Source organism: Salvelinus namaycush, unplaced genomic scaffold (assembly GCF_016432855.1).
Source record: "Salvelinus namaycush isolate Seneca unplaced genomic scaffold, SaNama_1.0 Scaffold1693, whole genome shotgun sequence".
In the NCBI taxonomy this organism is placed as follows: Eukaryota; Metazoa; Chordata; class Actinopteri; order Salmoniformes; family Salmonidae; genus Salvelinus; species Salvelinus namaycush.
Window position 1 is genome coordinate 12,838 of NW_024058445.1, and position 23,619 is coordinate 36,456.

At 47.9% G+C, this 23,619-nt stretch overlaps 1 protein-coding gene across 1 annotated transcript; it reads left to right on the forward strand.

Annotated features, from left to right (window-relative positions):
• The first annotated feature begins 110 nt into the window (after positions 1 to 110).
• On the forward strand, positions 111 to 22,848 carry LOC120037314 (general transcription factor 3C polypeptide 3-like). The gene is made up of 20 exons (XM_038983474.1): positions 111 to 308; positions 464 to 575; positions 757 to 1,022; positions 1,300 to 1,423; positions 2,009 to 2,200; positions 2,530 to 2,695; positions 6,325 to 6,472; positions 6,551 to 6,893; positions 9,245 to 9,345; positions 9,469 to 9,640; positions 11,753 to 11,955; positions 12,033 to 12,134; positions 12,262 to 12,397; positions 13,501 to 13,643; positions 13,818 to 13,900; positions 15,890 to 15,944; positions 16,055 to 16,190; positions 17,789 to 17,913; positions 18,608 to 18,760; positions 21,471 to 22,848. The coding sequence occupies exons 1-20, from the start codon at positions 210 to 212 to the stop codon at positions 21,591 to 21,593; spliced, it is 2,982 nt and encodes a 993-aa protein (XP_038839402.1). The 5' UTR covers positions 111 to 209; the 3' UTR covers positions 21,594 to 22,848.
• The last annotated feature ends 771 nt before the right edge of the window (positions 22,849 to 23,619 follow it).

Sequence of the window (23,619 nt, forward strand, 5' to 3'; positions counted from 1 at the left end):
GTTCATGCATTAATCGATAGGTGGCGGTGTGTAACGATTTACAAATCTACCTTTCGAAGCGTCGAAGAAGAACTGCCGTCGTTTTGAAATACGTCATTAACAGTCGCCAGTGCCACTCGTGTTGTCAAAATGAAATGTTTACAATGAGAATTATCATCATTGTTTTACGTGTATTTAAACACCAAAAATCGTTTTAGTTAGTCGGTGAGATGTCGGGGTTCAGCTCAGAGCTCATTGACTACCTGGAGGGAAGGATTTCATTCGAGGACTTTGAAATACGGAGAGAGGAAAGAAAAGCTAAATTGAAGGTAAGTGGGACATCCACTCTGCATGCTGTATTAACGTTGAAAAGATCAAACTTGTGTACAAGTTTTGGAGCTCGCAATGATATAATATGTGCTACTGGAACGCCTTTCACAAATGCCTGTGTTGAAAGAAGCTCATCTCGGATCTCTTCTCTCAGGTATCGAACAAAGGACGTTTAGAGGAAGATGAAGAGATTGGACCAGATGACACTCTCCCCAGCACTTCCCACGGCCGCAGTCCGAGAAAATGTTCCAAAAAACGGCCCGCAGGTGTGTGTCTCCACTTGTTCAGTCATGTGTGACTGCTTGGGTTCGGAACACGGATCTTCTGCTTCCCACAATCGTATATTAGCCCGCTGAGCTAAAGCCTAGGCACTCTTCATGTCTTCTTACGCAATTCCAGTCAAGTCATTGCTTTATGCCAACTATCCACCTCTTCTGTCCTTGCCAGCGGATCCTGAGGAAGGTGTCAGCCCCTCTGTCCAGGAGGCCTTTGCCTCGATGATGGGGGAAGGAACAGAGACTGAACAGACTGAGGAAGAGGAGGAGGAGGAGGATGAAGACAACGATGACGATTATGAAGAAGAGGAGGAGGAAGAGGAGGATTCAGAGGAGGAGAGGAAGGTTGAAGTTAAAGGAGATGAGGAAGGCCCCTCAGCTGGGGATGTCTTTGCTCTGGAAATGGAGCTTAACCGAGAGAACAAGAAGATGATGAAGGTGAAAATGAGATAAAGGGCGGTCGTCATTCTAACAGGGTTCACAAGACTGTTAGCCCTCTGAGCCTTGACATTAGATCAGGGAGCTAACGCAATGTTAGCCATAGTTTGACGATAGAGGTGTTGTGTATGCGATACTAGTTGAATTATGGCTAGTCTCAGGCAAAGTTAGTCTAGTCACCATTTGAGCCTGGTTCACTGAACCACCTCTGTTACACTTGGTCATGCTGCAGTGTTTGTTGACATGGGACTATTGATGGTGATTGTGTACTGTTCAGGAGAGACGTAACCGCAGCAAGCTGCCCCGGGCCCTAAGGGGCCTCATGGGAGAAGCCAACATCCGTTACGCCCGCGGAGACAAGGAGGACGCCGTCCTGATGTGTATGGAGATCATCAGACAGGGTAGGTAGTGTTCAGGACAGAGGAGATCATCAGACAGGATGGGTAGTGTTCCAGGACAGAGGAGATCATCAGACAGGATGGGTAGTATTCCAGGACAGAGGAGCTCATCAGACAGGATGGGTAGTATTCCAGGACAGAGGAGATCATCAGACAGGATGGGTAGTATTCCAGGACAGAGGAGGAACAGACTAAGGAAGAGACAGGGCATTTCTTTGTCACTAGACACTGCTGTAGTAGACATCTCAATTCACAAAAGTCATTGTAAAGACTTATGTTGCATTCAGGACATGCTGTAACTAGGAAACTGAAAACTCTGAGAAAGATGATATTTGAATTTCCCACTTGGAAAGTATCAGAATCATCCAATAGGTAGCTCTACCCAAATAGCTTATGTTAATTTTAACTGGAAGGTTCAGAGTTTCCGACTTGTCATGAATGCAGCATTACTGACTGATCTGAATTCATCAAAGTTGTCTTTAAAAATATATATATTAACCAGGAAGTGTCAATGAGGCAGGCCTTCCTGTTAAACGCTGACTAAAATTGAATCCCACCTAACCCTTCTATTCACCGTTCTCCCACCAGCCCCCCTGGCCTACGAGCCCTTCTCCACCCTGGCTATGATCTATGAAGACCAGGGGGACATGGAGAAGTCTCTACAGTTTGGCCTGATCGCTGCCCATCTCAACCCCAGCGACTGTGAGGAGTGGGTCAAGCTGGCCGACATGTCTCTGGAGCAGGACAACATCAGGCAGGCCATCATCTGCTACACCAAAGGTGAGGTGACCCCTGACCTCTAACCCCGGCCCTCTGACCGCTGACCTCAAACTGCTAAAATATGTTATTTATTTGATTGATTTACTGCTAGTTACTGCTAGTTGATACTGATGGCCAACTAATGTTGTCTCCGGCTTGAGCTACTCATTTTAATTATCTAAGAATTTCAATCAATCAATGGCAACCTCACTGAAATAACTGTCTCCTAACACATTTCTCTATCCCTGTTTCTTCGTCTGTCTGTCTGTCTGTCTGTCTGTCTGTCTGTCTGTCTGTCTGTCTGTCTGTCTGTCTGTCTGTCTGTCTGTGTCTCCCTCCCTCTCTCTCAGCCATTAAGTATGACCCCAGTAATGTGCGCTACCTATGGGAACGTTGCAGCCTGTATGAGCAGGTGGGGGAACACAAGCAGTCCATGGACGGGTACCGCCGTATCCTCAACCTACTGCCCCCTAGTGACGGAGAGCACTTCATGCAGCTGTCACGAGACATGGCCAAGTGAGGCTAGTCCGCCATGCACGTGTACACAGATACACAACCAGATACTGTACAAACTCATTCACACCTGTATAGACACAGACAATACACACAAGCAACAGGGTGTTAGGTTCAGTGTGTTAGGTGATGTGTGTTAGGTTCAGTGTGTAACGGTGATGTGTGTTAGGTTCAGTGTGTAACGGTGATGTGTGTTAGGTTCAGTGTGTAACGGTGATGTGTGTTAGGTTCAGTGTGTAACGGTGATGTGTGTTAGGTTCAGTGTGTAACGGTGATGTGTGTTAGGTTCAGTGTGTAACGGTGATGTGTGTTCGGTGATGTGTGTTAGGTTCAGTGTGTAACGGTGATGTGTGTTAGGTTCAGTGTGTAACGGTGATGTGTGTTCGGTGATGTGTGTTCGGTGATGTGTGTAACGGTGATGTGTGTTAGGTGATGTGTGTAACGGTGATGTGTGTTAGGTTCAGTGTGTAACGGTGATGTGTGTTCGGTGATGTGTGTAACGGTGATGTGTGTAACGGTGATGTGTGTTAGGTTCAGTGTGTAACGGTGATGTGTGTTCGGTGATGTGTGTTAGGTTCAGTGTGTAACGGTGATGTGTGTTAGGTTCAGTGTGTAACGGTGATGTGTGTTAGGTTCAGTGTGTAACGGTGATGTGTGTTAGGTTCAGTGTGTAGCGGTGATGTGTGTTAGGTTCTGTGTGTAACGGTGATGTGTGTAACGGTGATGTGTGTAACGGTGATGTGTGTAACGGTGATGTGTGTTAGGTTCAGTGTGTAACGGTGATGTGTGTTAGGTTCAGTGTGTAACGGTGATGTGTGTAACGGTGATGTGTGTTAGGTTCAGTGTGTAACGGTGATGTGTGTTAGGTTCAGTGTGTAACGGTGATGTGTGTAACGGTGATGTGTGTAACGGTGATGTGTGTAACGGTGATGTGTGTTAGGTTCAGTGTGTAACGGTGATGTGTGTTAGGTTCAGTGTGTAACGGTGATGTGTGTAACGGTGATGTGTGTTAGGTTCAGTGTGTAACGGTGATGTGTGTAACGGTGATGTGTGTTAGGTTCAGTGTGTAACGGTGATGTGTGTTAGGTTCAGTGTGTAACGGTGATGTGTGTTAGGTTCAGTGTGTAGCGGTGATGTGTGTTAGGTTCAGTGTGTAGCGGTGATGTGTGTTAGGTTCAGTGTGTAACGGTGATGTGTGTTAGGTTCAGTGTGTAACGGTGATGTGTGTTCGGTGATGTGTGTTAGGTTCAGTGTGTAACGGTGATGTGTGTTAGGTTCAGTGTGTAACGGTGATGTGTGTTAGGTGATGTGTGTAACGGTGATGTGTGTAACGGTGATGTGTGTAACGGTGATGTGTGTAACGGTGATGTGTGTAACGGTGATGTGTGTTAGGTTCAGTGTGTAACGGTGATGTGTGTAACGGTGATGTGTGTAACGGTGATGTGTGTTAGGTTCAGTGTGTAACGGTGATGTGTGTTAGGTGATGTGTGTTCGGTGATGTGTGTTAGGTTCAGTGTGTAGCGGTGATGTGTGTAACGGTTCAGTGTGTAACGGTGATGTGTGTAACGGTTCAGTGTGTAACGGTGATGTGTGTTAGGTTCAGTGTGTAACGGTGATGTGTGTTCGGTGATGTGTGTTAGGTTCAGTGTGTAACGGTGATGTGTGTTAGGTTCAGTGTGTAACGGTGATGTGTGTTAGGTTCAGTGTGTAACGGTGATGTGTGTTAGGTTCAGTGTGTAACGGTGATGTGTGTAACGGTGATGTGTGTAACGGTGATGTGTGTAACGGTGATGTGTGTTAGGTTCAGTGTGTAACGGTGATGTGTGTAACGGTGATGTGTGTAACGGTGATGTGTGTAACGGTGATGTGTGTTAGGTTCTGTGTGTAGCGGTGATGTGTGTTAGGTTCAGTGTGTAACGGTGATGTGTGTTAGGTTCAGTGTGTAACGGTGATGTGTGTTAGGTTCAGTGTGTAACGGTGATGTGTGTTCGGTGATGTGTGTTAGGTTCAGTGTGTAACGGTGATGTGTGTTAGGTTCAGTGTGTAACGGTGATGTGTGTAACGGTGATGTGTGTAACGGTGATGTGTGTAGCAGTGATGTGTGTTAGGTTCAGTGTGTAACGGTGATGTGTGTTCGGTGATGTGTGTTAGGTTCAGTGTGTAACGGTGATGTGTGTTAGGTTCAGTGTGTAACGGTGATGTGTGTTAGGTTCAGTGTGTAGCGGTGATGTGTGTTAGGTTCAGTGTGTAACGGTGATGTGTGTTAGGTTCAGTGTGTAGCGGTGATGTGTGTTAGGCTCAGTGTGTAACGGTGATGTGTGTTAGGTTCAGTGTGTAACGGTGATGTGTGTTCGGTTCAGTGTGTAACGGTGATGTGTGTTAGGTTCAGTGTGTAACGGTGATGTGTGTTAGGTGATGTGTGTTAGGTGATGTGTGTTAGGTTCAGTGTGTAACGGTGATGTGTGTAACGGTGATGTGTGTTAGGTTCAGTGTGTAACGGTGATGTGTGTTAGGTTCAGTGTGTAACTGTGATGTGTGTAACGGTGATGTGGGTTAGGTTCAGTGTGTAACGGTGATGTGTGTAACGGTGATGTGTGTTAGGTTCAGTGTGTAACGGTGATGTGTGTAACGGTGATGTGTGTTAGGTTCAGTGTGTAACGGTGATGTGTGTTAGGTTCAGTGTGTAACGGTGATGTGTGTTCTGTTCAGTGTGTAACGGTGATGTGTGTTAGGTTCAGTGTGTAACGGTGATGTGTGTAACGGTGATGTGTGTTAGGTTCAGTGTGTAACGGTGATGTGTGTTAGGTTCAGTGTGTAACGGTGATGTGTGTTCTGTTCAGTGTGTAACGGTGATGTGTGTTAGGTGCAGTGTGTAACGGTGATGTGTGTAACGGTGATGTGTGTTAGGTTCAGTGTGTAACGGTGATGTGTGTTAGGTGCAGTGTGTAACTGTGATGTGTGTAACGGTGATGTGTGTTAGGTTCAGTGTGTAACGGTGATGTGTGTAACGGTGATGTGTGTTAGGTTCAGTGTGTAACGGTGATGTGTGTTAGGTTCAGTGTGTAACGGTGATGTGTGTTAGGTGCAGTGTGTAACGGTGATGTGTGTAACGGTGATGTGTAACGGTTCAGTGTGTAACGGTGATGTGTGTAACGGTGATGTGTGTTAGGTTCAGTGTGTAACGGTGATGTGTGTTAGGTTCAGTGTGTAACGGTGATGTGTGTTAGGTTCAGTGTGTAACGGTGATGTGTGTAACGGTGATGTGTGTTAGGTTCAGTGTGTAACGGTGATGTGTGTTAGGTTCAGTGTGTAACGGTGATGTGTGTAACGGTGATGTGTGTTAGGTTCAGTGTGTGTTAGGTTCAGTGTGTAACGGTGATGTGTGTAACGGTGATGTGTGTTAGGTTCAGTGTGTAACGGTGATGTGTGTTAGGTTCAGTGTGTAACGGTGATGTGTGTTAGGTTCAGTGTGTAACGGTGATGTGTGTTAGGTTCAGTGTGTAACGGTGATGTGTGTAACGGTGATGTGTGTTAGGTTCAGTGTGTAACGGTGATGTGTGTTAGGTTCAGTGTGTAACGGTGATGTGTGTTAGGTTCAGTGTGTAACGGTGATGTGTGTGTTCTCTCTCCAGAAGCTACTATGAGAGTAGTGACCTGCCGTCAGCCATGGGGGTGATGGAGGAGGCCCTGAGGAGACACCCAGAGCTGGTGACAGACGAGAGCATCAACATGGCTGCTGAGCTCTACATCGCCAACCACGAACACGGCAAGGCTCTTCAGGTGTGTGTGTGTGTATGTGTGTGTGTGTGTGTGTGTGTGTGTGTGTGTATGTGTGACACCAGTGTTTTCCCTCCTCAGGTTCTAGTCCAGTTCTGCGGGATCGTCCTGGAGAGAGGAGAACTTAAGCCAGACCTTGCAGAGGAGGAGAACCCAGAGGAGCAGGAGAAGATGGAATCAGAGGAGGAGCAGAAGAAGATGGAAGCAGAGGAGGAGAACCCAGAGGAGGAACAGGAGAAGATGGAATCAGAGGAGCAGAAGAAGATGGAAGCAGAGGAGAACCCAGAGGAGGAACAGAAGAAGATGGAAGCAGAGGAGGAGAACCCAGAGGAGGAGCAGAAGAAGATGGAAGCAGAGGAGGAGAACCCAGAGGAGGAGCAGAAGATGAAAACAGCGACAACAGAGGAGCCTGGTGAGACTGGAGGTCTGTCCTACTGTCTGGATCTAGGACTTCATTATGAAGTCTGTCCTACTGTCTGGATCTAGGACTTCATTATGAAGTCTGTCCTACTGTCTGGATCTAGGACTTCATTATGAAGTCTGTCCTACTGTCTGGATCTAGGACTTCATTATGAAGTCTGTCCTACTGTCCTACTGTCTGGATCTAGGACTTCATTATGAAGTCTGTCCTACTGTCCTACTGTCTGGATCTAGGACTTCATTATGAAGTCTGTCCTACTGTCCTACTGTCTGGATCTAGGACTTCATTATGAAGTCTGTCCTACTGTCCTACTGTCTGGATCTAGGACTTCATTATGAAGTCTGTCCTACTGTCCTACTGTCTGGATCTAGGACTTCATTATGAAGTCTGTCCTACTGTCTGGATCTAGGACTTCATTATGAAGTCTGTCCTACTGTCCTACTGTCCTACTGTCTGGATCTAGGACTTCATTATAAAGTCTGTCCTACTGTCTGGATCTAGGACTTCATTATGAAGTCTGTCCTACTGTCCTACTGTCCTACTGTCTGGATCTAGGACTTCATTATGAAGTCTGTCCTACTGTCTGGATCTAGGACTTCATTATGAAGTCTGTCCTACTGTCCTACTGTCCTACTGTCTGGATCTAGGACTTCATTATGAAGTCTGTCCTACTGTCTGGATCTAGGACTTCATTATGAAGTCTGTCCTACTGTCTGGATCTAGGACTTCATTATGAAGTCTGTCCTACTGTCCTACTGTCTGGATCTAGGACTTCATTATGAAGTATGTCCTACTGTCCTACTGTCTGGATCTAGGACTTCATTATGAAGTCTGTCCTACTGTCTGGATCTAGGACTTCATTATGAAGTCTGTCCTACTGTCTGGATCTAGGACTTCATTATGAAGTCTGTCCTACTGTCCTACTGTCTGGATCTAGGACTTCATTATGAAGTCTGTCCTACTGTCTGGATCTAGGACTTCATTATGAAGTCTGTCCTACTGTCCTACTGTCCTACTGTCCTACTGTCTGGATCTAGGACTTCATTATGAAGTCTGTCCTACTGTCCTACTGTCTGGATCTAGGACTTCATTATGAAGTCTGTCCTACTGCCCTACTGTCTGGATCTAGGACTTCATTATGAAGTCTGTCCTACTGTCTGGATCTAGGACTTCATTATGAAGTCTGTCCTACTGTCCTACTGTCTGGATCTAGGACTTCATTATGAAGTCTGTCCTACTGTCCTACTGTCTGGATCTAGGACTTCATTATGAAGTCTGTCCTACTATCTGGATCTAGGACTTCATTATGAAGTCTGTCCTACTGTCTGGATCTAGGACTTCATTATGAAGTCTGTCCTACTGTCTGGATCTAGGACTTCATTATGAAGTCTGTCCTACTGTCTGGATCTAGGACTTCATTATGAAGTCTGTCCTACTGTCTGGATCTAGGACTTCATTATGAAGTGTTGGTTTTGATAAGTTGTCAGTGTGGAGAGCCAGTAACATTTCTATGCAGAACTCTCTTATGCCTCTCTCTTCCTCACCCTCTCTCTGTTCCCTCCTCACCTCTCTCTCCCCCTCCTCCCCTCTCTCGCTCTCTCCCTCCTCCCCTCTCTCGCTCTCTCCCTCCTCCCCTCTCGCTCTCTCCCTCCTCCCCTCTCGCTCTCTCCCTCCTCCCCTCTCGCTCTCTCCCTCCTCCCCTCTCGCTCTCTCCCTCCTCCCCTCTCTCTCTCCCTCCTCACCTCTCTCTCTCCCTCCTCACCTCTCTCTCTCCCTCCTCACCTCTCTCGCTCTCTCCCTCCTCCCTCCTCACCTCTCTCTCTCCTCCCCTCTCTCGCTCTCTCTCTCCTCCCCTCTCTCTCTCTCTCTCTCCTCCCCTCTCTCGCTCTCTCTCTCCTCCCCTCTCTCGCTCTCTCTCTCCTCCCCTCTCTCGCTCTCTCTCTCCTCCTCTCTCTCGCTCTCTCTCTCCTCCCCTCTCTCTCTCTCGCTCTCTCTCTCCTCCCCTCTCTCGCTCTCTCTCTCCTCCCCTCTCTCGCTCTCTCTCTCCTCCCCTCTCTCTCGCTCTCTCTCTCCTCCCCTCTCTCGCTCTCTCTCTCCTCCCCTCTCTCGCTCTCTCTCTCCTCCCCTCTCTCGCTGTCTCCCTCCTCCCCTCTCTCCCTCCCCTCTCTCGCTCTCTCTCTCCCCTCTCTCTCTCGCTCCCTCCCCTCTCTCGCTCTCTCCCTCCTCACCTCTCTCTCTCCTCCCCTCTCTCTCGCTCTCTCCCTCCTCCCCTCTCTCTCGCTCTCTCCCTCCTCCCCTCTCTCTCTCTCGCTCTCTCCCTCCTCCCCTCTCTCTCCATATCTCTCCCTCTCCAGGGGAGGTTAGACAGGTGGTAGTTCCAGACCATGTACCAGTGGACATCAGAGTGAAACTCATGGTCTGTCTGATCCACCAGCATGTTTACAGACCTCTGGATGTGAGTACCACACAACGTATCTATCTGCTTTGGGAACACATAGACTCCTACCAAATATCACACCTTATAATCTTTGTTTCTGAATGTATAAATGGACATTCCATCATCCTCTCTACCCCCCAGTCCATGTTGACGTCTCTGATGGAGCAGAGCCCAGAGGAGCTGGGGGATCTGTACCTGGACGTGGCTGAGGCCTTCCTGGACGAGGGAGAGTACAACTCAGCCCTGCCTCTCCTCTCTGCCCTGGTCTGCTCTGAGAGATACAACCTGGCTGTTGTCTGGCTCCGACACGCTGGTAGACACACACACACGCACACACACACACACACACACACACACACACACAGTCAACTGTCTCAAACTGGCTGTTATTTTGTCCGGATCATTATGAGATGATAATAATGCATAAAAGGGGCCTCCTGACAGGTCTTATAATGCATTATAACGGCATCATAGTAATGCATTATAACGGCATCGTCGTAACGCGTTAGAACTCTGTCGTCGTAACGCGTTAGAACTCTGTCGTCGTAACGCGTTAGAACTCTGTCGTCGTAACGCGTTAGAACTCTCGTCGTAACGCGTTAGAACTCTCGTCGTAACGCGTTAGAACTCTCGTCGTAACGCGTTAGAACTCTCGTCGTAACGCGTTAGAACTCTCGTCGTAACGCGTTAGAACTCTCGTCGTAACGCGTTAGAACTCCGTCGTCGTACCCCGTTACAACTCTGTCGTCGTACCCCGTTACAACTCTGTCGTCGTACCGCGTTACAACTCTGTCGTCGTACCGCGTTACAACTCTGTCGTCGTACCCCGTTACAACTCTGTCGTCGTACCGCGTTACAACTCTGTCGTCGTACCGCGTTACAACTCTGTCGTCGTACCCCGTTACAACTCTGTCGTCGTACCGCGTTACAACTCTGTCGTCGTACCCCGTTACAACTCTGTCGTCGTACCGCGTTACAACTCTGTCGTCGTACCCCGTTACAACTCTGTCGTCGTACCGCGTTACAACTCTGTCGTCGTACCCCGTTACAACTCTGTCGTCGTACCGCGTTACAACTCTGTCGTCGTACCGCGTTACACTCTGTCGTCGTACCGCGTTACAACTCTGTCGTCGTACCCCGTTACAACTCTGTCGTCGTACCCCGTTACAACTCTGTCGTCGTACCGCGTTACAACTCTGTCGTCGTACCGCGTTACAACTCTGTCGTCGTACCGCGTTACAACTCTGTCGTCGTACCCCGTTACAACTCTGTCGTCGTACCCCGTTACAACTCTGTCGTCGTACCGCGTTACAACTCTGTCGTCGTACCGCGTTACAACTCTGTCGTCGTACCGCGTTACAACTCTCTCTCGTCGTACCGCGTTACAACTCTGTCGTCGTACCGCGTTACAACTCTGTCGTCGTACCGCGTTACAACTCTGTCGTCGTACCGCGTTACAACTCTGTCGTCGTACCGCGTTACAACTCTGTCGTCGTACCGCGTTACAACTCTGTCGTCGTACCGCGTTACAACTCTGTCGTCGTACCCCGTTACAACTCTGTCGTCGTACCGCGTTACAACTCTGTCGTCGTACCCCGTTACAACTCTGTCGTCGTACCGCGTTACAACTCTGTCGTCGTACCGCGTTACAACTCTGTCGTCGTACCCCGTTACAACTCTGTCGTCGTACCCCGTTACAACTCTGTCGTCGTACCGCGTTACAACTCTGTCGTCGTACCCCGTTACAACTCTGTCGTCGTACCCCGTTACAACTCTGTCGTCGTACCGCGTTACAACTCTGTCGTCGTACCCCGTTACAACTCTGTCGTCGTACCCCGTTACAACTCTGTCGTCGTACCGCGTTACAACTCTGTCGTCGTACCGCGTTACAACTCCGTCGTCGTACCCCGTTACAACTCTGTCGTCGTACCCCGTTACAACTCTCTCTCGTCGTACCGCGTTACAACTCTGTCGTCGTACCGCGTTACAACTCTGTCGTCGTACCCCGTTACAACTCTGTCGTCGTACCCCGTTACAACTCTGTCGTCGTACCCCGTTACAACTCTGTCGTCGTACCGCGTTACAACTCCGTCGTCGTACCGCGTTACAACTCCGTCGTCGTACCGCGTTACAACTCTCTCTCGTCGTACCCCGTTACAACTCTGTCGTCGTACCCCGTTACAACTCTGTCGTCGTACCCCGTTACAACTCTGTCGTCGTACCCCGTTACAACTCTGTCGTCGTACCCCGTTACAACTCTGTCGTCGTACCCCGTTACAACTCTGTCGTCGTACCCCGTTACAACTCTGTCGTCGTACCCCGTTACAACTCTGTCGTCGTACCGCGTTACAACTCTGTCGTCGTACCGCGTTACAACTCCGTCATCTCAACAGTTCCTAACGTGTTAATTGATGTGTGTCTCCAGAGTGTCTGAAGGCGCTGGGCCACATGGAGGTAGCAGTGACGAGTTACAACAAGGTAGTACAGATGGCTCCTCTTCACCTGGAGGCCAGGCTGTGTCTGTCTACTCTGCAGCAGCAGCTGGGTCGACCTCTCTGTGCCCTCAAGGCCCTGGAGCCCATGTACGACCCAGACACACTGGCACAGGACGCCTCCGCAGCACAGCAGGCAGGTGGAGGGGGAGGAGGGAGGGGAGGGTGTCAGGGTGTGTGTACTGATTATCCCCGTGTGTGTGTGTGGTCCAGGAGTTGAAGCTGCTGCTGCACCGCTCTACTCTGCTGCGTTCCCAAGGCCGACTGGATGACTACCTGGATACCATGCTGACCATGCTGGCTATGCTGCTGAAGGTAGGCTTCTCTCACACACACACACACACACACACACACACACACACACACACACACACACACACACACACACACACACACACACACACACACACACTGATGTTGTTCCTACTGTGTTGTCATTCAGGTGGCTATGACGCGGGCACAGGTGTGTGTCAGAGCCAGCATGTGGTCGGGGGTCAGACACCTGCGTCTGGTCAAGGTGTCTAAGGACCTGGTGTCAGACATCGGTGACCAGGAGGCAGCCTACCAGGACATCAGTGGTAAGACTCCTCTGATAGATCACATGTTACAGATGTACTGAGAGATTACAGACCCTACCAGGACATCAGTGGTAAGACTCCTCTGATAGATCACATGTTACAGATGTACTGAGAGATTACAGACCCTACCAGGACATCAGTGGTAAGACTCCTCTGATGGATCCCATGTTACAGATGTACTGAGAGATTACAGACCCTACCAGGACATCAGTGGTAAGACTCCTCTGATGGATCCCATGTTACAGATGTACTGAGAGATTACAGACACTACCAGGACATCAGTGGTAAGACTCCTCTGATGGATCACATGTTACAGATGTACTGAGAGATTACAGACCCTACCAGGACATCAGTGGTAAGACTCCTCTGATGGATCACATGTTACAGATGTACTGAGAGATTACAGACACTACCAGGACATCAGTGGTAAGACTCCTCTGATGGATCACATGTTACAGATGTACTGAGAGATTACAGACCCTACCAGGACATCAGTGGTAAGACTCCTCTGATGGATCACATGTTACAGATGTACTGAGAGATTACAGACACTACCAGGACATCAGTGGTAAGACTCCTCTGATGGATCACATGTTACAGATGTACTGAGAGATTACAGACCCTACCAGGACATCAGTGGTAAGACTCCTCTGATGGATCACATGTTACAGATGTACTGAGAGATTACAGACCCTACCAGGACATCAGTGGTAAGACTCCTCTGATGGATCACATGTTACAGATGTACTGAGAGATTACAGACACTACCAGGACATCAGTGGTAAGACTCCTCTGATGGATCACATGTTACAGATGTACTGAGAGATTACAGACACTACCAGGACATCAGTGGTAAGACTCCTCTGATGGATCACATGTTACAGATGTACTGAGAGATTACAGACCCTACCAGGACATCAGTGGTAAGACTCCTCTGATGGATCACATGTTACAGATGTACTGAGAGATTACAGACCGAAAAAGAGAAACGATTAAGTGATGTTCTCCCTCTCTCTCTCCCTCTCCTCCCTCCCTCTCCTCCCTCTCCCTCTCCTCCCTCCCTCCCTCCCTCTCTCTCTCTCCCTCCCTCCCTCCCTCCCCAGGTAAGACCAGTGTGTTGTCCCGGGAGGACTGGTGGTTACTGTTGGTGAGGTGTGTGTGTACGCTGTGTGAGATGAAGCGTTTTAAAGAGGCAGAGCTGCTGGTGGATTCTTCTCTGGAGTTCTACTCCTTCTATGACGTCAAGGTAAAGAGGAACCAGCTGGCCTTCTGGCACTTTCTCTTCCTGTCGTTAAAATGAAGACATTGTTCATTATAAAGAAAATGTATTGTAAAAATGACTCATTTATTGTTCTATCTTTCTAAATGTATTGTTAGCACTTTGTTGGTTAAATCTACATGACAGTGATGTGTTGTTTAGGTGAAGAGGAAAGAGCTGGAGTTCTTTGGTCTGTCGGCTGCTTTCCTGGACCATAACTACCGCAAGGCCTACGATTACATCAGGTCAGACTGGCTGTCCTACTGGCTGTTCCTACTGACTGACTGTCCTACTGACTGTCCTGCTGACTGACTGTCCTGCTGACTGGCTGTCCTACTGGCTGGCTGTCCTACTGGCTGTCCTACTGACTGGCTGTCCTACTGACTGGCTGTCCTGCTGACTGACTGTCCTGCTGACTGACTGTCCTGCTGACTGGCTGTCCTACTGGCTGGCTGTCCTACTGGCTGGCTGTCCTGCTGACTGGCTGTCCTACTGACTGGCTGTCCTACTGGCTGTCCTACTGACTGGCTGTCCTGCTGACTGGCTGTCCTGCTGACTGGCTGTCCTACTGGCTGTCCTACTGACTGCCTGTCCTGCTGACTGGCTGTCCTACTGACTGTCCTGCTGACTGGCTGTCCTACTGGCTGTCCTGCTGGCTGTCCTGCTGACTGGCTGTCCTGCTGGCTGGCTGTCCTGCTGACTGGCTGTCCTACTGACTGGCTGTCCTACTGACTGGCTGTCCTACTGACTGGCTGTCCTGCTGACTGGCTGTCCTACTGACTGACTGTCCTGCTGACTGGCTGTCCTGCTGACTGACTGGCCTACTGACTGGCTGTCCTACTGACTGGCTGTCCTGCTGACTGGCTGTCCTGCTGACTGGCTGTCCTGCTGGCTGGCTGTCCTGCTGACTGGCTGTCCTGCTGACTGGCTGTCCTACTGGCTGGCTGTCCGTACTACTGGCTGGCTGTCCGTCCTACTGGCTGGCTGTCCGTACTACTGGCTGGCTGTCCGTACTACTGGCTGGCTGTCCGTACTACTGGCTGGCTGTCCGTACTACTGGCTGGCTGTCCGTACTACTGGCTGGCTGTCCGTACTACTGACTGGCTGTCCGTACTACTGACTGGCTGTCCGTACTACTGACTGGCTGTCCGTACTACTGACTGGCTGTCCGTACTACTGACTGGCTGTCCGTACTACTGACTCGCTGTCCGTACTACTGACTCGCTGTCCGTACTACTGACTCGCTGTCCGTACTGCTGACTGGCTGTCCGTACTGCTGACTGGCTGTCCGTACTGCTGACTGGCTGTCCGTACTGCTGACTGGCTGTCCGTACTGCTGACTGGCTGTCCGTACTGCTGACTGGCTGTCCGTACTGCTGACTGGCTGTCCGTACTGCTGACTGGCTGTCCGTACTACTGACTGGCTGTCCGTACTACTGACTGGCTGTCCGTACTACTGACTGGCTGTCCGTACTACTGACTGGCTGTCCGTACTACTGACTGGCTGTCCGTACTACTGACTGGCTGTCCGTAACTACTGACTGGCTGTCCGTACTGCTGACTGGCTGTCCGTACTACTGACTGGCTGTCCGTACTACTGACTGGCTGTCCGTAACTACTGACTGGCTGTCCGTACTGCTGACTGGCTGTCCGTACTACTGACTGGCTGTCCGTACTACTGGCTGGCTGTCCGTACTACTGGCTGGCTGTCCGTACTGCTGGCTGGCTGTCCGTACTGCTGACTGGCTGTCCGTACTGCTGGCTGGCTGTCCGTACTGCTGGCTGGCTGTCCGTACTGCTGGCTGGCTGTCCGTACTGCTGGCTGGCTGTCCGTACTGCTGGCTGGCTGTCCGTACTGCTGGCTGGCTGTCCGTACTGCTGGCTGGCTGTCCGTACTGCTGGCTGGCTGTCCGTACTGCTGGCTGGCTGTCCGTACTGCTGACTGGCTGTCCGTACTGCTGACTGGCTGTCCGTACTGCTGACTGGCTGTCCGTACTGCTGACTGGCTGTCCGTACTGCTGACTGGCTGTCCGTACTGCTGACTGGCTGTCCGTACTGCTGACTGGCTGTCCGTACTGCTGACTGGCTGTCCTACTGACTCCAGAAACATCTAGAGAGAAACAGCTTCCTCCTTGTCATATACACTCCATGTGTGTTAGATCAGGAGGTGCACCAGGGCTTATTTTGAGTGTGTGTGGGGACCATATTGACCTCTAACCTCCATCTGTTTGTAGGCTGACGCTGATGGAGAAGCAGGAGTGGCCCATGCTGTGGAATGTATTCAACCAGGTGATCCTTCACACACACACACACACACACACACACACACACACACACACACACACACACACACACACACACACACCAGCTCACTCATTCTCCCTGTCCTCTCCCACCAGGTGACCCTTCACTCCCAGGACGTGCGTCATCATCGGTTCTGTCTGCGTCTGATGATGAAGAACCCAGACAACCACGCCCTGTGTGTTCTCAGTGGACACAACGCACTGGTGTCTGGCAGCTTCAAACACGCACTCGGTATGACCACACAGATGCATACTACAGATGCATACTACAGATACATACTACAGATACATACTACAGATACTACAGATACTACAGATACTACAGATGCATACTACAGATACATACTACAGATACATACTACAGATACTACAGATACATACTACAGATACATACTACAGATGCATACTACAGATACATACTACAGATACTACAGATGCATACTACAGATACATACTACAGATGCATACTACAGATGCATACTACAGATACATACTACAGATACTACAGATGCATACTACAGATACATACTACAGATACATACTACAGATACATACTACAGATACATACTACAGATACATACTACAGATACATACTACAGATACATACTACAGATACATACTACAGATACATACTACAGATGCATACTACAGATACATACTACAGATACATACTACAGATACATACTACAGATGCATACTACAGATGCATACTACAGATACATACTACAGATGCATACTACAGATACTACAGATACATACTACAGATACATACTACAGATACTACAGATGCATACTACAGATGCATACTACAGATGCATACTACAGATACTACAGATGCATACTACAGATGCATACTACAGATGCATACTACAGATACTACAGATGCATACTACAGATGCATACTACAGATGCATACTACAGATGCATACTACAGATGCATACTACAGATACATACTACAGATGCATACTACAGATACATACTACAGATGCATACTACAGATACTACAGATGCATACTACAGATGCATACTACAGATGCATACTACAGATACATACTACAGATGCATACTACAGATACATACTACAGATGCATACTACAGATACATACTACAGATACATACTACAGATACATACTACAGATACATACTACAGATGCATACTACAGATGCATACTACAGATGCATACTACAGATACTACAGATGCATACTACAGATACATACTACAGATACTACAGATGCATACTACAGATGCATACTACAGATGCATACTACAGATACTACAGATGCATACTACAGATGCATACTACAGATGCATACTACAGATACTACAGATGCATACTACAGATGCATACTACAGATGCATACTACAGATACATACTACAGATGCATACTACTGATGCATACTACAGATGCATACTACTGATGCATACTACGGATGCATACTACATAAAACTATGGCCTTCTAGCCAGGGGAATGGTTATTGCACATCCAGGTTAATGTGGAATCCAAGTAGGAATTAATGTCTCTGTCTCTCTCCGTCTCCTGTCTCTCCCTGTCTCTCTCTCTCTGTCTGTCTCTCTCTCTGCCTGTCTCTCTGCCTGTCTCTCTGTGTGTCTCTCTCTGTCTCTCTCCCTGTCTCTCTCCCTGTCTCTCTCTCTGTCTCTCTGTGTGTCTCTCTCTCCCTGTCTCTCTGTGTGTCTCTCTCTCTGTGTCTCTCTCTCTGTGTCTCTGTCTCTCTCTCTCTCCCTGTCTCCCTGTCTCTGTCTCTCTCTCTCTCTCTGTCTCTCTCCCTGTCTCTCTCTGTCTCTCTCCCTGTCTCTCTCTCTCTAGGTCAGTACGTTCAGGCGTTCAGGGCTAAGCCAGATGAACCTCTGTACAGTCTGTGTGTTGGCCTCACCTTCTTCCACATGGCGTCTCAGAAGTTTGTGGTTAAACGCCACCCGCTGATACTGCAGGTCAGACTCCTATTGTGTCCCATAGAAGTGTGTAGAACCTATAGGATGTATGTGTTCATGTGGTGTGGTTGTGCTATAAAACCTGTTATAAAGTCATACAGTCACCCCTTTTGTAAGCCTGTAACCCTCGGTCTGTGTGTGTGTCTGTGTGTAGACCCTATATCTGTGTGTGTGTGTGTGTGTGTGTGTGTGTGTGTGTGTGTGTGTGTGTGTGTGTGTGTGTGTGTGTGTGTGTGGACCCTGTGTGTGTGTGTGGACCCTGTGTGTCGTGTGTGTGTGTTTAGACCCTGTGTGTCGTGTGTGTGTGTTTAGACCCTGTGTGTCGTGTGTGTGTGTGGACCCTGTGTGTGTGTGTGTGGACCCTATGTGTCGTGTGTGTGTGTTTAGACCCTGTGTGTCGTGTGTGTGTGTGTTTAGACCCTGTGTGTCGTGTGTGTTTAGACCCTGTGTGTCGTGTGTGTGTGTGGACCCTGTGTGTGTGTGTGTGGACCCTGTGTGTGTGTGTGGACCCTGTGTGTGTGTGTGGACCCTATGTGTCATGTGTGTGTAGACCCTGTGTGTCGTGTGTGTGTTTAGACCCTGTATGTGTGTGTAGACCCTGTGTGTGTGTAGACCCTGTGTGTCGTGTGTGTGTGTGTAGACCCTATGTGTATGTGTTTTGTGTCATAACGTGTGTGTCTGTGTGTTGTGGCAGGGCTTCTCGTTCCTGTGGCGTTACGTGGAGCAGCGTGGGCACTGCCAGGAAAGCATGTACAACCTGGGACGGGCCCTGCAGCAGATGGGCCTGGCACACCTCGCCATTCACTATTACCACAAGGCTCTCAGCTTCCCTCCTCTTACACTAGAGGTATCTACTACAGACACACCTCTCCATTCACTATTACCACAAGGCTCTCAGTTTCCCTCCTCTTACACTAGAGGTATATACTACAGGCACACCTCGCCATTCACTATTACCACAAGGCTCTCAGCTTCCCTCCTCTTACACTAGAGGTATATACTACAGGCACACCTCGCCATTCACTATTACCACAAGGCTCTCAGCTTCCCTCCTCTTACACTAGAGGTATCTACTACAGACACACCTCTCCATTCACTATTACCACAAGGCTCTCAGTTTCCCTCCTCTTACACTAGAGGTATATACTACAGGCACACCTCGCCATTCACTATTACCACAAGGCTCTCAGCTTCCCTCCTCTAACATTAGAGGTATATACTACAGGCACACCTCTCCATTCACTATTACCACAAGGCTCTCAGCTTCCCTCCTCTAACACTAGAGGTATCTACTACAGACACACCTCGCCATTCACTATTACCACAAGGCTCTCAGTTTCCCTCCTCTAACACTAGAGGTATCTACTACAGACACACCTCGCCATTCACTATTACCACAAGGCTCTCAGTTTCCCTCCTCTTACACTAGAGGTATATACTACAGACACACCTCGCCATTCACTATTACCACAAGGCTCTCAGCTTCCCTCCTCTAACATTAGAGGTATATACTACAGACACACCTCGCCATTCACTATTACCACAAGGCTCTCAGTTTCCCTCCTCTTACACTAGAGGTATATACTACAGGCACACCTCGCCATTCACTATTACCACAAGGCTCTCAGCTTCCCTCCTATAACACTAGAGGTATCTACTACAGGCACACCTCGCCATTCACTATTACCACAAGGCTCTCAGCTTCCCTCCTATAACACTAGAGGTATCTACTACAGGCACACCTCGCCATTCACTATTACCACAAGGCTTTCAGTTTCCCTCCTCTTACACTAGAGGTGCAGTTGAAGTCAGAAGTTTACATACACTTAGGTTGGAGTCATTAAAACTTGTTTTTCAACCACTCCAAAAATGTCTTGTTAACAAACTATAGTTTTGGCAAGTCGGTTAGGACATCTACTTTGTGCACGACACAAGTCATTTTTCCAACAATTATTTACAGACAGATTATTTCAATTATAATTCACTGTATCACAATTCCAGTGGGTCAGAAGTTTACATCCACTAAGTTGACTGTGCCTTTAAACAGCTTGGAAAATTCCACAAAATGATGTCATGGCTTTAGAAGCTTCTGATAGGCTAATTGACATAATTTGAGTCAATTGAAGGTGTACCTGTGGATGCATTTCAAGGCCTACCTTCAAACTCAGTGTCTCTTTGCTTGACATCATGGGAAAATCTGAAGAAATCAGCCAAGACCTCATTAAAAAAAAATGGTAGACCTCCACAAGTCTGGTTCATCCTTGGGAGCAATTTCCAAAAGCCAGAAGGTACCACTTTCATCTGTACAAACAATAGTACGCAAGTATAAACACCATGGGACCACGCAGCCGTCATACCGCTCAGGAAGGAGACGCGTTCTGTCTCCTAGAGATGAACGTACTTTGGTGCGAAAAGTGAAAATCAATCCCAGAACAACAGCAAAGGACCTTGTGAAGATGCTGGAGGAAACAGGTACAAAAGTATCTATGTCCACAGTAAAACGAGTCCTATATCGACAACCTGAAAGGCCGCTCAGCAAGGAAGAAGCCACTGCTCCAAAACCGCCATAAAAAAGCCAGACTACGGTTTGCAACTGCACATGGGGACAAAGATCGTACTTTTTGGAGAAATTTACCTCTGGTCTGATGAAACAAAAATAGAACTGTTTGGCCATAATGACCATCGTTATGTTTGGAGGAAAAAGGGGGAGGCTAGCAAGCTGAAGAACACCATCCCAACTGTGAAGCAAAGGGGTGGCAGCATCATGTTGTGGGGGTGCTTTGCTGCAGGAGGGACTGGTGCACTTCACAAAATAGATGGCATCATGAGGGAGGAAAATGATGTGGATAAATTGAAGCAACATCTCAAGACATCAGTCAGGAAGTTAAAGCTTGGTCGCAAATGGGTCTTCCAAATGGACAATGACCCCAAGCATACTTCCAAAGTTGTGGCAAAATGGCTTAAGGACAACAAAGTCAAGGTATTGGAGTGGCCATCACAAAGCCCTGACCTCAATCCTATAGACAATTTGTGGGCAGAACTGAAAAAGCGTGTGCGAGCAAGAAGGCCTACAAACCTGACTCAGTTACATCAGCTCTGTCAGGAGGAATGGGCCAAAATTCACCTAGCTTATTGTGGGAAGCTTGTGGAAGGCTACCTGAAACATTTGACCCAAGTTAAACAATTTAAAGGCAATGCTACCAAATACTAATTGAGTGTATGTAAACTTCTGACCCACTGGGAATGTGATGAAAGAAATAAAAGCTGAAATAACTCCTTCTCTCTACTATTATTCTGGTATTTCACATTCTTAAAATAAAGTGGTGATCCTAACTGACCTAAGACGGGGAATTTTTACTACGAATAAATGTCAGGAATTATGAAACTGAGTTTAAATGTATTTGGCTAAAGTGTATGTAAACTTCCGACTCCAACTGTATATACTACAGACACACCTCTCCATTCACTATTACCACAAGGCTCTCAGCTTCCCTCCTCTTACACTAGAGGTATATACTACAGACCCACCTCATCTCTTCCTCATCTCTCTCCTACAGGGTATTGAGGCTGACCAGGTAGACCTGCGTAGAGAGATAGCCTTCAACCTGTCAATCATCTACCAGGCCAGTGGAAACACTGAGATGGTACGGCACCTCATCAACACATACTGCACGGTGTAACGGCCTATCATGTCCTCCTATACTGCACGTTGTAACGGGCTGTCAGTTCCTCCTATACTGCACGGTGTAACGGCCTATCAGGTCCTCCTATACTGCACGGTGTAACGGCCTATCAGGTCCTCCTATACTGCACGGTGTAACGGCCTATCAGGTCCTCCTATACTGCACGGTGTAACGGCCTATCAGGTCCTCCTATACTGAACTGTGTAATGACCTATCAGGTCCTCAATACTATACTGTATAGTGACCTATCAGGTCCTCTATACTGCATGGTATAACAGCCTATCAGGTCCTCAATACTGAACTGTATAGTGACCTATCAGGTCCTCTATACTGCATGGTATAACAGCCTATCAGGTCCTATGTGATGTGTATTAGGAGACATAATTGATGGTATAAGATAGTGTTTCCCCAAGTATTTTCTTCAGCAGCGGTGACCAAGTTAGTGTAGTGGGTGTGGCCAATGGCACGGTCTCCGACCGAAAATGAGCAGAGACATTTTGGTGTTTTTAAAGCAAATTTTCTGCAATTCTACACATTTTGTCATGGTGCTAAGAGAAAAATGCTCACTTTAAAAACAAATGTCCTGCAATTCTACACATTTTGCCATGGCTTATGCCGTGTTCTTCTGCCTTGTTCTTATGCTGTCTGAATGACTCAAACATTATAACAGAATCAATGGGGGCCCCGTGACATGATATTTTAGGGGAACTTTTTATTCTCCCTGACTAGTTTTTATTTTGGTGATTCTTTTTTTTGTTCTCAAAGATACTCTTAATAAAAAATCTATCACTCCATGAGCTTTTCTACATAGAAAAAATATATATGTTTTTTGGGGAGAGTGGCAGCAAGTCATATTTTTGGGAGTGGCAGCAACGATGTGGTGTGCCGCCACTGCTAAATTAGTATAGGGGAAACACTGTGATGTCATATGATGTCCTGACCTATACCATAGGAATACTATTACACTGTATCATGTATAGGAAGTCATATTTACCATAGGAATACTATTACACTGTATAGGAAATCATATTTACCACAGGGAATACTAGATGTATCCAGGGGTCACATTTAAAATCACCCCAGTCACTTACTCCCTGTTCCACAGCCTTGCTAAAAAACTGTCTAAAGATGTAAAAAGGTAAACATGTTTTGTATATATTGTTGTCAACAACACCTTATGTTAACTCTAACTTGTGTACATAGATTTTGTAGAAAAATTTATTTGAATACACTGAAATAAAATAAAAAATATGTTTATTAACCATTTGTGGTGCCTTTTTAAACCTGACCCAGAAGCCTGATGTTGTTGGAAAAACATCTGACTGGCTCCTTTGTTACGCTACAGGGATTATAAAAGTGAGATTGACCAAATCCCTCCGTCCATCTGCTAACATCTTGTCGCTGCTTCCTCATAGTGCTAGTGATACATCTAGCCTACTTTCATCCACTATGCTCGTATACTAACTGATGCCACTGGTCCAAACAACGTTATGCCGCGCCAGCTAGCGCACGGCTTACCAGATATAGCCTTTTAGAAAGTTCCTCAACGAGATTCAAGGGTTGATTTTTGGAAAAGTGTTGAGTTAAAATCTCGATATGCTGGCACCGTTCCGACCTGTCACCAAGGAGAGATGCTACAAAAATAGGAACGTATTCATTGTTGCTGCCACAGGAGCGGAAACAGTGCAGCGGATATGGGGTCTTCTAAATAATTAAGAAAAGAGGAGCGCTTTCTTTACTGCAGACTGGCACGTCAAGTAACGGTTCGGTAGAAACTAACGGAGTTTATCCACCAATGCTATGAAATCTAACAGATGACATCGCAACCTCGGATCGAGAACCAGATTTTACGGCTGACATTTGACAGACGGGAGACTGGAAGGGGAGCGAAACAGTGCCGCCGCGAAAGAGCGCTGGAACACGGCTGGGAGTCCACAGACCTTCGGTGGGGCACGGCCCATGCGGATCTGTCGTCCATGATCAGACGTCGGGAAATAAACATGTAGCTAGCTACTGCTACTTG

Coding starts and splice junctions, on each gene's coding strand:
- LOC120037314 (XM_038983474.1), top strand. CDS start 210: ATGTCGGGGTTCAGCTCAGAGCTCATTGACTACCTGGAGGGAAGGATT. Junction 9,641..11,752: donor TGTCTGGCTCCGACACGCTG/GTAGACACACAC, acceptor GTGTGTCTCCAG/AGTGTCTGAAGGCGCTGGGC. Junction 16,191..17,788: donor CAGCTTCAAACACGCACTCG/GTATGACCACAC, acceptor CTCTCTCTCTAG/GTCAGTACGTTCAGGCGTTC.